This window comes from Arvicanthis niloticus, chromosome 1, assembly GCF_011762505.2.
Source record: "Arvicanthis niloticus isolate mArvNil1 chromosome 1, mArvNil1.pat.X, whole genome shotgun sequence".
Lineage (NCBI taxonomy): Eukaryota > Metazoa > Chordata > Mammalia > Rodentia > Muridae > Arvicanthis > Arvicanthis niloticus.
The window spans coordinates 138,159,772-138,173,907 of NC_047658.1; the positions used below are offsets into that span (position 1 = coordinate 138,159,772).

Genomic DNA, 14,136 nt, shown 5'->3' on the forward strand with positions numbered 1-14,136 from the left:
TGAACAGGCAGTGGGGATGATGACAACAGTCAATTTTTGGGAGGCACTCAACAAATTTTTATATATTCACCCCAAGTGCCTCACAAGTGTCCCCTTGTACAATCCACACAATAACCCCCAAAGTAAGGTATAATCATAACCTCCATCACAGATGCAAAGAAAGCCTATCAGGGTCTCATATTTAGTAAATGAAAAAGTGAATTCCAACCCAAGTCAGATATCTCAGCTAAAATATTTGATCATATGCTGTGGTTAATACTCGTGTGATAGTAGAAATGAAACTGAGTAGATAGCTCTCGCCATCTCTATTGGGTTCTTCTTGGTCTTACATAGTTCCCATTACTAGGCATATACATTGCATGATTGCTTTAGAATTTATTTCTTGATTCTTACATATGACCTACATGGTTCAGGTCAGATAGAGAGATGGTGGAACAATAAGCCAAAGTGTAAATGATGTCATGCTGATGAAATAAACACAGAGGCTGTTTTTATGCACAGAGGGAGGAACTTATATAAGAAGAAAGATATTTTGCCCTTTGTTTCTGGCATGCGGAAGCCATTATCACATGACAAATAAAAGATGATGATTTAGTCAAACAATAGTGCATAATTTGCTTTATGCAAAGCAATCAACCTGACTATATCAGTGACTCCAACTTCCCCTGCAACAATATGCTATCGGAATGGATGTTAATAATATGTCTTTGAGCTCACTTGAGTATATGCCCTTAAATTCTAATGCTGCCACTAAAATGGAACTAAGAAATGTTACCTCTAGAGGCAGCCTTTTATAGCAGTTGGGGTCTGAGTTCTAGAATCAGGATGTAGAGTTGATAATAAATATCATATTTTTTACTCTGTGAGTAGTAAGTGCTTGCATTTGACAATCTGAATTTTAAAAGTAATAATCAAGGGTATATTAATTTTAATCTAACTAAAAGCACACCCAATGTTAATGATCTGTCCAACATACTCAGGGGAATAAAACAATTCCTAGTACAAAAAAGTTTTATTTGTGAGCAAGCCATATATCTGAAATGGTATCTGAAGTACGTTCTGACTGTAAAATTGTCTGTACAGCTAAAGGCATCATGTATTTTGCAAACATTTGCAAAGGATATATACTACACAGTTGCCCATAAGACATCTTGAAAGTATGACAACTTTTAAGTAACTTGGAAAATAGTGAAACAAATCCACTATTTGTGAACACATTCACACTTGCTGGAGCTCAGTATCTTTCTCCACTCTTACAGAGTCCAGAATCCCTATCAAGAGACTGGTGCCATGCACAGTGGGAAGGTTTTCTCCATCAACAAGATAAATTCTCACAGATTTAGACAATCCCTTGTCAATACCCTATTTCCAGGTAATTCTAAATTGTGTCAACCTGGTAATAAAGTTACCATCACATTCTGTTGGGGTCCACACTAGCCCCACGTTGGGGCAGCCAAAATAATGTTGGGGTCCACACTAGCCCCACGTTGGGGCAGCCAAAACCGTCGCAGCCCAGGCAAAATGTTGAGGCCCGGGCCGACCCACGTTTGGGCGGCCATTGTATCCTAGCCCAAGCTGCCTCAGGTCGGGGTTCAGCAAGAGTGAGGGTGAGGGCAGACTCAAAGAATGGAGACCAGACAGGGTGTGATTCAATCCCGTTTATTCTTCAGTCTCTCTTCCTCTAAGTGTCTCCTTCTCTGTCTCCTCTGTCTGCTGTGTCTGATTCTGATCTGTTCTGTCTCTGCCTTTTATATGTCTTCTAAGCCACGCCTCTAAGTTACACCTTTAATCATGCCCTTAGGTCTTGTCTCTAACTCTGATCTCTATACTTCTAAGTCATACTCTTAAGTCACACACCTTTAATCTCACACACCTTTAATCTCACGCACCTTTAATCTCAAAGTATCTAAACCAAGATTATTGGAGTGTTCTCAGCTGTTGTAGGCTATTGTAATCCAAGTCTCATGTCAGGGTATATGGCTCAAGATGGCTGCAAAGCTGATAGCCGCTTTCTGCTAAAAGTCGGCCCCCAACAACATTCACATTATCATATCTAACCTGACCCGTATACTCAAGTGAGCTCAAAACAAATTTTACTAGTGAAGGAAATAATAACATAAGGAATTACTGGTCAGAGCATCATTAGGGAGGTTCTTTTAATTTACAATTAGTTATCATGCATTAAACAAGAAGATTTGGGTTATAAGACTAATGCTAAACTCTAGGATCAAATCAAATGGTAGATATCTGGGAATTATTTTCATTGAAGTCATATTCACTTATAGAACTGGACAAGTTACCAGGATAATAGAGAGATCTGATAGCAAAATACTGAACCATTTTAAATAATTAAATGAATTCTAAACAATGTTGTTACATGATGTTCTGAAAAAGTGGGCAATTTAAGCAGTTAGAAGAAGTCAACAATGCAAGTGTATAAAATCTGTGGCTGAGAAGTGAAGTTAAATGAAGATAAAAAGACGATTTTATGAAGTAGCAAATATGTGATAACTATTAAGAAGGCGCTTAGAATAGGTGGGTACAGAGGAGGAGGGGCACTCCAGAGTTGAGTAGAGAGGATAGACTATGTGTAAAATATGTTTTTGGAACCAAGAATATGCTAAACTTAGTCAGATAGGTCCTCCAAAAGAATGTTTGTTATTTCAGCACCTCTTGGTTATTTGCCAGAATTAGATAGATAGAGGGGACACATAATATCTTGTGTACTGTGTAGAAGCATCACCTGCCAGTTAAAAATCTAATGGCCAATAAGCTGAGGGAGAATTAGAAGGTAGGACATCTGGCAGAGAGAGAAAGAGGAACTGTGGGAAAGAGTCAAGCACACGGGGTGGGGAGATGTTATCCATTCAGAATTAGATCAAGTCAGACATATGAAATTGAGGAGAGGTAAGTAGGCATGTGGCAGGCATAGTATAGCATAAATAGGTTAGTATAAGTTATGAGCTAGTATGATCAAGCCTAACTTATGGCCTAGGCATTTAAAAATAAATAATAGGCCTTTGAATCATCATTCTGGCACTAAAACACAACAGAAAAAGCCCATACTTACAGGGGACTCCATGGGGCCTCAGTCTTCCTAAGAAGATATGGCCAAAGAGATCACATACTGGCTAAAGATGACAGAGAAATCAAATTGGAACTGAACAGGAAATTTCTTTCCTGCTGGCTAGCACACATAGTACTGCAGGGTACTACAAAAGCTGCTGAGTGGGTAAAAACCTATCAGTAGTTTCACCCAGATACAGATATGCTTACTGTAATATCAACCTTCCAGGTAAGATATTTCCACTAGTGCAATAATGGCATGACCATATTTGAAGTAACCAACTGTTTTGGGGTTGGATTGGAGGCCCACTCTATGAGAGTAATACATATCTGATACTGTAAACATAGTCAGAACCTCATGCTGAGAAGGCCATGGGCCCAAAGAAGGAAATACACTACTTTAAACATATTAAATTTCCTTCTATATTCTTTTATTTATTTATATACACAGACTAGTGCTATTATCAGCCTGGAGCAAAGACGTTCCATTTTACATAGAGTAGCAATGTCTGAACTTACAGCTGGCAAAGTTGCTGGGAATAAAACCATTGAGTATCCAGCCCTAAATGAGGCAGCAATATTGTCCCCAATCCAAGTCCCTGGGAATATGGTGGAAGAAAAGGTGGAAAGAAAGATCAAGAGAATAGGGACAAGTTGCCGTGAATCACTGCCAGAGACTATTCAGCAACTGAATCCAGAAACACAGGAAGAACAACAGATACAAGTACAAGACAGTACCTATGACATTTCATCATGGATAGTGGGAGGACTCCATGAGATCTCACCCTTCCTAAGGAGCTACTGACTGTTAACTGTTGCTACATTTTAATTCATAAGGTAGCTATTGGGGGAAGACTAATTAGGAAGAAGGAGTTTAGAGAAACAAAGAATGAAGAAATGAAGGTACATAAAAGAGGGCAAAGAGGAATTGAATATTATCACAATATATCATATATACATATATGTATGCATATACATGTATGAAACTGTCAAAATAAATATTGTTCTTCAGAGAAGATACTAAAAAGAACAAAACTTGGTGAAATTTTCATAATGTTGTACCTTTTAGGATGTTGTTTCAACTATGAAAGTCATCTTTATTTGACACCCATATCCAGTGACATGAAATTACAAAAAAATCATCTCTTGATTCCCAATCATGACTAATTTTCCAGCACCATACTCATAATTTCAGTTGCAGATGATTATAAAAGTTTCTAAGGCTTGTTTGTCCCCTTTATTTTGGTTTTCTCTGTAAGAAACAACACTGTTTTACATAGAAGCAGATGAGCTTTGGAACACAGAAATGAATAAGTACTATTCTATATCACCCTATATAGAACATTAAATAATCAAAGAAAAGATAGATCAAGCCAGGAGTTTTGTGGGCTTCATTTTAGGAAGGAAATGCTTACTGTATCCTACTGGGAACCCACTGAACATGCTTTCTTCCAGTTTTGATATTGGGAAAAATATAATAGCAAATGCATGATCACCAGATAAGAAGAAAACTATCTCTGTAAACTTAAGGAGCACAAAACTGAAAATTGTTCTGATTAAGAACATAAGTATATATTAGAAGTTTACTCAATCCCATAGACTACATAAACAGATTACAAATCCAGCTGGAATTTAGTGATTACAACAGCCAAATGTCTGGGTCTACTATTAGCATGGTCTCTTTAAAAAGGGGGGCACATTTCACTAAAAGCTCAACTTTAATTACATTGTATATAGTACCTGTGACAGTTTGAATATGCTTGGCCCATGAAAGTGGCAGTTAGGAGGTGTGACCTTATTGGAAGTCATATAATCTTGTGAGAGGAAGTGTGTCCTTGTGGAGGCAGGACTTTGATAGATATGCTTAAATCTGGCCAGTGTGACACAGAGCCTTCTCCTGGCTGCCTTTGGAAGATAGTCTCTTCCTGTTTGCCTTCAGATTAAGATATAGAACTGTAAGGTCCTCCAACGTCATGTCTGCTTGCATGCTGCCATGCCTCCCACCACGATGATAATGGACTAAATCTCTGACATTGTAAGTCAGCTCTAATTAAATGTTTTCCTTTATAAGAGTTGCCTTGGTATGGTGTCTCTTCCAGCAATAAAACCATAACTAAGACAGTACTTAGACAAAAAGTGTGCACATTTGATCTACTTACCCCTGCAAGGCTTTCTCTCCAAACCAATCTCCCTTCCCTAAAGTTCTAAGAAAAACTGGGTCTTCACTTGGTGAGTCTTCTCGAGTAACATTCACCTACACAGAGAGATGAGCATCTAAGTCAGTGATTCTCAACCTATGGGTTGCATTGGGGGAATCATATATTAGATAACATGTTAGGATTCATAACAGGAGCAAAATTACCATTATGCAATGAAGTAATTTTATGGCTGGGGGGGGGGTCACCACAACATGAGGAACTGTATTAAAGGGTTGCAGCATTAGAACAGTTGAGAACCACTGATCTAAATCAGCTGCATGCTTGAAAATTCTATGCTTTTCTAAGAATATATCCTAAATGTTTCATTTCAGTAAATCTTCATTGCTGCTTCTGATTTTATTACCTGCATTGAGGCAACAATTTTGATGAATTTAATGATGTATCTTATCAATGGTTTTCTTTTGGTTTTCAAGGGTGTTTTCTTGTTGTTAGAAGAAATATAATTGCACTAAATAGTACCTTTTCATTCATTCACTTTTTTGAGATATAGTAACGATAACAATACCATCTGTCATCCAGAAAATTTAAACAGTTAAAATTCACCTACCTGTAAAATACAATGAAGTAGAAAACTAATTTACTGAGACAAGCCAAGCACTTAAATACATTAAAAACAACATGGTTAGGCTTCTTAACCTAGACACAGGATGCCAACGACCAGAACTTTTATTACAAGTAAGAAGGTTTGTGCAAGGGAGAGGGAATTCAATTATTATTCTTCACTGATCCATTTGATTACTCCTCTGCACAGTGTTTCAAACCATGAAAATTCGGTTTTAACTCTGGCAGTTATCACTAAGCTATATTATAGAAAGACTGATTTGCATGTTGATGAGGCTTTTATAGATGAAGAATCTTCAATGGGGAGTTTACTTAAAGTAGAAGTTACTGGTTTCATACTCTCAAAAGTTCTGATTCATTCACGTTAATATAAGTAGCTCAACTTCATTTCCTCTATTTGCATAATATCCTATTACATAAGTTGTATACAGCTTAGCAATTCTCTAGATGAAGATATAGCTCCAGTTATATTCTTATATGTTGTTACTGTATTATTATTAACAAAGTCTCTACAAATATTTCTATACTTGTTTTCAGAAGGGTCAATGCTTACACAAGAACAAGCTTATAAACTAAACACGCTTAGTTCTTTAGGTGTTGATTCTGGGCACAAATATCTACCCTTCACTGTCCGTGAATGAAAGTTCATAAAGGCAGAGCTGTTGTCATGGCTTAGCATTTTAAGGTTGATTGCTGCCTTGGAGACTAGGGTTTAGAGAACATTTTCCTGATGCTAATGGAGAAAGAACAATTTGTTTCAGATTATATTTGGTTAAGATGATATCCAGTTACTCTTTTTGACTATTTTTCTATTGGATGGACCTGCTGCAAACACTGGTGGACATGTTTTTGAGAGAACTACATTTTTGTTTCTCTAGAATGAATAAAATATGAAGCTGATGGACCATATGGTAAACATTTATTAACTTTTTAAGAAGTAGCCAAATTAGTTTTCAGAATATTTTAATTTTGCAATCTTAGCCAATAATGTCTTAAAATTCTACGTGTTTATGCTTCACTAGAATTTGGTAAATCAACATTTCTTTCCCACTTAGAAACTCTACTAAGCATGAAGTTCTGTCTTGGGCTCATTGCTAAGATTTGTATTTTTATTCACTTGTAATGATAGGTGTCAGGGAACTGGGTGTGTATGTGTGGGAGTTGGCGGAGGCAGTTATGTGTGTGTGAGTATGTGACTGTGCAAGCTAGAGCCATAGGATCCCTTAAAGCTGAAATTACAAAGAGCTATCTGATGTGGGTACTGGGAACCAAACTCAGGTCCTCTCCAAAAGCAGTATGCTCTCTTGACAATGGAGCCCCATATCTCAGGGCTTTAATTTGAAGTTTAATAACCCTGTTTCCATTTCATAATGTTTCATTACAGAGAGGTAAGGTGTTGGTTTAACACTGTTGGGGATATTTGAAGAATCCTTTGATACCTTCTCTCTCTGTTAAAAATGCCATGTTCCATCCGGTCTGCACCTGTGCCTAGAGCATTCATAGGGTGCCAGCTCTGCACCCAATCCCCCAAAACCCAGAGGAAGCTGGACTCCTACAAGCTCTAACACACCCAGTATTGTGGGTAGTTAATATGGGGAAGAGGGCATGTTTCTGTTTTTTCTGTAGGATGCTGAAGGAGCATGGTGGCTGTCAGAGAGATGGGTGAGACATGCTTGAAAAAAGAATGATGCTGACTTGTGAGCTTGTTAAATGTCCTGAAAATGGTGACTAGGAAGCTGTAGTGGATATATGTTCCAGACCCACGTTAGCTTACCTATACCCCTGATGGGACAAGCTGCCTTGCCTCAAGTTTTTAGACCTCATGAAACAGAGAATCCAAAAGAGAAGTTATAATGATTCTTGTATTGTTCTTAAATGTGACCAGTTATTTAGACTCAATCATCTACTGGTCTAGAAATCAATCCAATATTGGAAATAATAGTCTTCATTTGGAAGGCTGGTTCTGGACATTTTCAGAGACATATCTGGAAGTTAGCTGCAGTTCTCTATGATGCTATGTTAGCAAGAGATAAAGTTGGGACAGGATCTGGATTTCAAACAAGTGTTAGTAAATGTGTTAAGGCTCCTTTAATTGTCAAGTTAAAAATACTTTTGTTTCTTCTATAGTATTTAATGTTAGTTGCATTGATTGTACACTTTCTAATTGTGTTAGTGTGCTGAAATCCAGTATGTCAGTTATGGAGGTCTATCAACCAGCTTTTGGTTATTGCCCTGAGAATCACAGAACCTTGGTCTTCCAAAAAAAGCTTGCAAGTACTAGAAGAAGTGAGTGAGGCTTTGAGCAGAAGCAAGAGGGTAGTGGGCTTGATTATTGCTGGTATAATATGTTTAATTACATTAATTGCTAGCACCACTGCTGCAATTGTTTTGACACAGAAAGTTAAGACAGGTACTTTTGTTAATTATTCAGCAAAAAATGTTACTAATGTGTTGAATACACAAGAGGATTTAGATAGGCATTTGGAACAATGGATTGATGCTCTTTATCCTATTCAAATTATGAGAAGGAGGTTCAGAGTTTAAGACTAAGGAGCCATCTTGAGTGTCATGCCAAATACCATTGGATTCGTGTTGGTTCTAAAATTTACAGCGGTAGTCATTATAATTAGGAAAAAGTTTAAAGACATTTGAAGTGTATTTGGCATAATTCTAACACCCCTCTGGATATTTTAACTTTGCATAGTGAGCTTATGAATTTAAAAAATGCTGCTCTGCTGAGCATTGATGTAGAAGATACTGCTGATAAAATTACCCATGGTCTGAGGTCAGTATTTCAATTTTGGTCAAGATTCAAGAATGGCATATATAGCTTGATCATGCTAGCCTTTTTTGTCTTGAGAATACTTTTATTCCTGCCCATTGTTTTAAAGCTTGTCTTTAACAACATCAACATGTTGGCAGCCAAAGTGCATGGCTTGAACCTGAAAATGGACCCCCCATACAGAGTTATTAAATTAATAGGCTGGCAAGCCAAGGATTGGTAAGATTCTGCATAGAGCCTTACCAACCTAAAACAGAACTGCATTGCTTTAGATAATGCATATTCCTTGACAGGTAAGGAAGTCATTCTTGTCTGAACAACCCCAGACAGGCTCAGCCTTGTTTATGAAATAAAAAAGGGGAGAGGCAGAGAGCTTTTGGGGCTGCTTAGCAAGAATCTGACATCAGCCAAGGACATGGAAATGGGCTGCTTGGCAGGAATCTGACATTGACCAAGGACAAGGAAGTGGGCTTCAGGCAAGAATCTGACATTAGGCTAGAACAAAGAAGTAATTTCAGGCAGGAATCTAAATCTTAGGCTAGAACAAAGAAGTAGGCTTCAGACATGAAAATAACTTTGGCCTAGGACAGGGAAGCAGGCTCAGATATTTTGGCCATCCTGATAAGTTCTTAGAAACAGTGATCATGGAAGTGTTCATGGAACTTTTTTTATTGTCTTGCTTGTTCTTTGCCTATTTATGTTTATTGTCTTGCTTGTTCCTTGACTACTTGCATCTATTGTATTGCTAGTTCTTCAGCCTTGAACTGACCTTAATATTTGCATGTAATTAAAATGGTATAAAAGCAAAAAGGAGGAGGTGGGATGGGATAGGGGTTTTCTAGGGCGGGGAAATGGGGAAAGGGCAAGGGCATGGCATCTGAAATATAAATAAATAAAACATCCAATAAAAAATGCCATGTTCCCAGAGAACAGGAGGATGCCATCTAAAAAACAGAATAAATTTACTTTCTGAGTTACATTGCTGCTGTAATCACTGAGTCCCAAATTTTAGAGAAAAAATAACTGTACATTTCTATTGAGATATAAAAAAACAAGTTTTCAGAAATATACATCGTTTCTCTTTTGTGTGCATGCATTCAGTGGAAGAACAAAATATAGTTTACATTTAGATAAACAGAACTAAACAAGGTGAAGTCCATTTCTTGCTCTACAGTCACTGTTGTGTGTCTCCTATCAAATATTGTTTTCTTCAAGAAGACAATTTCTATTCAGCACTGTGGTACTTTGTGTATGAATGCTCCATGTAGGCTCATATGTTTGGATACCTGATCCCTAATTGGTGGAACAGTTTGGTAAAGATTAGACAGTGCACCATTGTTGAAGGAAATGTGTTTTTGGCATCTAGCCTAGGGGTTTCAAAAGACTTGGGCCATCCCCAGTGTCTCTGGTTTCTCTGCCTCCAAACTGAGAGATGAATCTGAGCTCTAAGCTGTTCCTACTGCCATGTGTTTGCTCTGTGATCATGGAATCCAACCCTCTGAAACTATAAGCCCCAAATTAAAATGTTTTCTTTTACTGGTTACCTTGGTAATAGTATTTTACCATAGCAATATATATGTAACTGAGACAAGCGGTAACAAAGAAAGTATCTTTGCCAGGACAAGTGTGAGAGCTCAGTGAGCAGAGGAACCTGATTATTTGAGCTCAATCCCTGGGAGACTAGTATAATTTTATTGTAACATTATCATAGTATAATGAATGTAACAATTGTCAGAGTTGTGCATCATAACAAATAATGTGTTATGAGTTGAGCAACTAAGAAAAATCCTGTTGGTGGTTTAGAAAAAAAAACTTGCCTGGGTCAAAGGAATTGAATATATTATGACGATTTCTCAGCTTGTAGGATTGCACTGAAGTACTGCCAGAGTAATTGCCTCCAGGGGTATATCTCCGAGTGATTCTATTTATACATAGTACAAAGCTCATAAAACAGTACCACTAAAACACCTGTTTTCCACTAAAATGGGTTAGAAACCTCCACTTCCTTCAGGCAATACAGCAATTTGCAGTAAATGGGACACTCATAAATGATTGCAGGGTCCCCTTCCTATTGGCTAAGCTTAGCCACATTTTAGCAGCAAAGAATTAGTGATTTGGAAAGATAAAGCAAAGCCAGGCTCCAGGATAGAACATCCTCCTGTGAACCTTGACTGGCTTATAACCATGAGGATTTTATCTCCCCGATTCTTTAATTATTGTTAGTTAACAAAGAAGACAGTAAGTAACAAAGTTTCACTGTCTGTTATGTAAACCATAATGTGTTACCATTTTCTTATCCCCTAATTCTGGAAAATGCAAAAATGATTTTAAGAATAACTGTGTTTGAACATTAAAAATATTAAATTTTTATTTAGTGTGTGTGTGTGTGTGTGTGTGTGTGTGTGTGTGTGCGCACATGTAGGTAGACATGCATATGCCCTAGTTCTAATGTGTCCAAGTGGAGGTCTGAGGACAATTTGCAGAAGTTGATTCTCTATTTTTACCATGTGGGTCCTGAGCACTGAACTCAGGTCTTCGGCCTGGTTATAAGTACCTTTTCCTATTCAGCTTTTGTCACTGGCTTCTTATGACACCTTTTATGAAACCAGTCTATGATATATATTTCTATATTGGGCTTCCAGATCTTAACCTATTGAATAGATGTGATTAAAAATGTGTATATTTTGGGATGGCATGACATTGGTATAAACATTGACATATGTGTAATATTGATTCCAAATTAGCACACAAGAATCACCTAAACTCTAAGTCACTAAGATTTAGACTCTTCCTCACTTCCTGTTTACACCGTCTCTGCAAGCATTCTGGTGTGAGTTCTACAGTCCCAGAGTTAGGCATTTTGTGCAAATATTAAGAAATGAGTTCACTTACAATAATGAAACAGGCGTGTAAGTCTTCTCTATTTGCCTGTCCTTCACTGTCTCTCATCAACCCTGATACACAGAGATACTCTTTAAGGATAACTTAAAAAGAAATGTTAGGTTCAAGTATTTGACTAATGAGGTTAGAGAATTGGTCTAACTAAATTTGTTTAATTTCATAGTTCAAAAGTAAGTATTATAATAGACTCACATATATTAAAACCTAAAACAATGTAAGAATACATAATCACTCATAACCATGCTCATAACTGTGTTATCCCTCCTCCTATACTTTATCATTTTTAATAGTTTCTTAGCATTCAGTTAACACTGTTCATGAAGCCACAACGTACATATATTTATATCAGCATTACTCTTAGAAAATTCACTTATTGGCCTAAGAAAAGTAAAACAAGTAAAGTTTACTGAAGATTCAAACTAAGGCCATAGATTCTAAAGGCCAGGTGTTTCATTTTAGGAAGTTTGCTGTTCTTAAAGACTATATAGAATGTATTGTATAATTTTGCTGATGGATGTCTTTCTGTTTATTCAGACTTCTCAGTAGCATCTAGTGTCATAGTTATTAATAGCTAGACACAAGATTAATTGTCTTTTTTTCTTACATCCTACTTTAGGAGACCCATTTACAGATGAAGAAGGGGCAACTCACACAGCATAAGACTCGGTGCATACATTCCTGCAATGTGTGGCTCAAGCTTACCTTCCCTTTGCTGATGATGAAGAAGGTGTCTCCTCTCGCACCCTGCCTGATGATATATTCTCCATTTTCATAGTGGGTCTGAAAAATAGGAACAGGAACATAACACAAAAACATTCAGAAAGGAATCACGTGCCAACCAGAACTGTTTTCAGACACTAGGCCCTAGGGATACAGTCATGCTGACAGAATTTGAACCATGTTCAGAATGTATCATGGTTTAAGAATGAATCACAGACTATCAACGCTGTAATGACAAAGCTATTGCATCTATAATTTTCATTTAAAAACCTGTGGTGAGTTTTTATTTTCCTCATTGATTATATTTATATCTTTAAGTTCATCATTTCAAGTGTTTGCTAAAAATTATTTCTCCTGTCAACTAAGCGTGAAATAAAATAGGACCGCTAATTAAGTTCATATTCAGATATTATTTTGTCATTTTTGTTTACTATTAGTAGTTTCATAATAGCAAACTTTTTAAAAAAGAAATTACTGTGACATACAGGGATCTTTACTTACATCCTGAGTAGCCTTTAGTGGGGGTTAGATGGCTCTAAATACTTTTTAGGGTAAGACTTCATCCCTTAATATTCTTACTTGAGCAATTTGCATTTGGCCTCATTAAGGAGAATGCTATAATCACTGGCCAGAATTCTGGTCTAGGATATGCCTAGAATAAACTACCAGATAGGGAAGGAAGTAAAGCTGGAAGAGAATTATTATAATCAGTGGGTTAACATCCTGAGGAGGGCCTCAGTGCTAGGTCTGTTCCCGGAGTGAAGATTACAATCCTGTAATGAACAAAACCAATTCTGTAAGGAGAGGTGGGAGAAAATTTATTGTTTGGTCAGGAGTCAAAATGAGTCTATGCCATCTGGTCTTATGTTCCTCTGCCGCTTAACAAAGGAGCCATAGCTTGAAAAGGAGGATATTACCATACACTCTGCTTCATGGTATACACACAATATCTATTAAGCTGTTGGCTGTAATTTCTCCCTATACATCAATTTTATTTGTCTTAAAACATTCTATCCTAAAGTTGCCTTCCATTAATACCTGCCACTGAAAGATACCTTCTTATCTCTAAGCACCCAAAATATTAACATAGTACCTAAGCTGGTAGCACTTACTAATTTTCAATAGTACATAATTCTTTTTCTAGTGACAAGTTTTTTAAGTAACAAAGTCCTTCCTTATTCCTTCTCCCTATCTCCATTAATAGATTCCACAAACAATCTGGTGTGTGCCTTTAAAGACTATTTTCCTATCTTCACACACATAAATATATGCACATATGTATATATCCATATATATGCATACAAGTAATGGTTTCTGCTATGGGGGAGATGGCTTAGTGGTTAAAAGCACATATTGCTCTTGCAGATTTGATCTCCAGCAGTCAGATCAGGCAGCTCATAACCAAGCTTTTAACCAGCTTCAGGGTCACCTACGCCTCTGATCTCTGTAGACATCTGCAGTCACAGGTACACACTCGCAAACAGACACACAGTTAAAAATAAAATAATTTAAAAAGTTTCTAAATAAAATTAAGAATGAATGTGTGTGAACCAATTTTCTCAATTAGATAATATCGTCTTTTCAAGTCTCATGTCTTGGTGTTCTCTGTTGCTTCTCTACACAGGTAAAGCATAGTCCTGCCTCTATTGTGGTGATGAGACAGGAAACATAGTCAGGTTTTTAAGTTGTATGAATCATTTGAGTATCTTAGTATTTCACCTGGACTTCTGTTAAAGTGGCCCCCACAATTGCCTTACCCAATATTTGAGTTCACCTATACAGTCTTACACTGAACATAAGCTCATAAAACACAGGTATCTAGAGGAGCCTATGGCGTAGAGACTAAAGTATGCTAGGTTTGAAAAGATAACACCTCAGTGTCACAGC

The 14,136-nt window shown here is 37.1% G+C and overlaps 1 protein-coding gene across 2 annotated transcripts in view; it reads right to left on the minus strand.

Annotated features, from left to right (window-relative positions):
* Prkg1 (protein kinase cGMP-dependent 1) overlaps window positions 1-14,136 on the minus strand; it is a 1,132,342-nt gene that overhangs the window by 192,242 nt on the left and 925,964 nt on the right. For both annotated transcript variants that reach the window (XM_034518638.2, XM_034518571.2), the window contains exons 6-7: window positions 12,232-12,309; window positions 5,226-5,320 (exon numbers count right to left, since the gene is read on the minus strand). In XM_034518638.2, coding sequence (XP_034374529.1) covers window positions 5,226-5,320; window positions 12,232-12,309 — 173 coding nt within the window. The remainder of the gene's footprint in view (window positions 1-5,225; window positions 5,321-12,231; window positions 12,310-14,136) is intronic.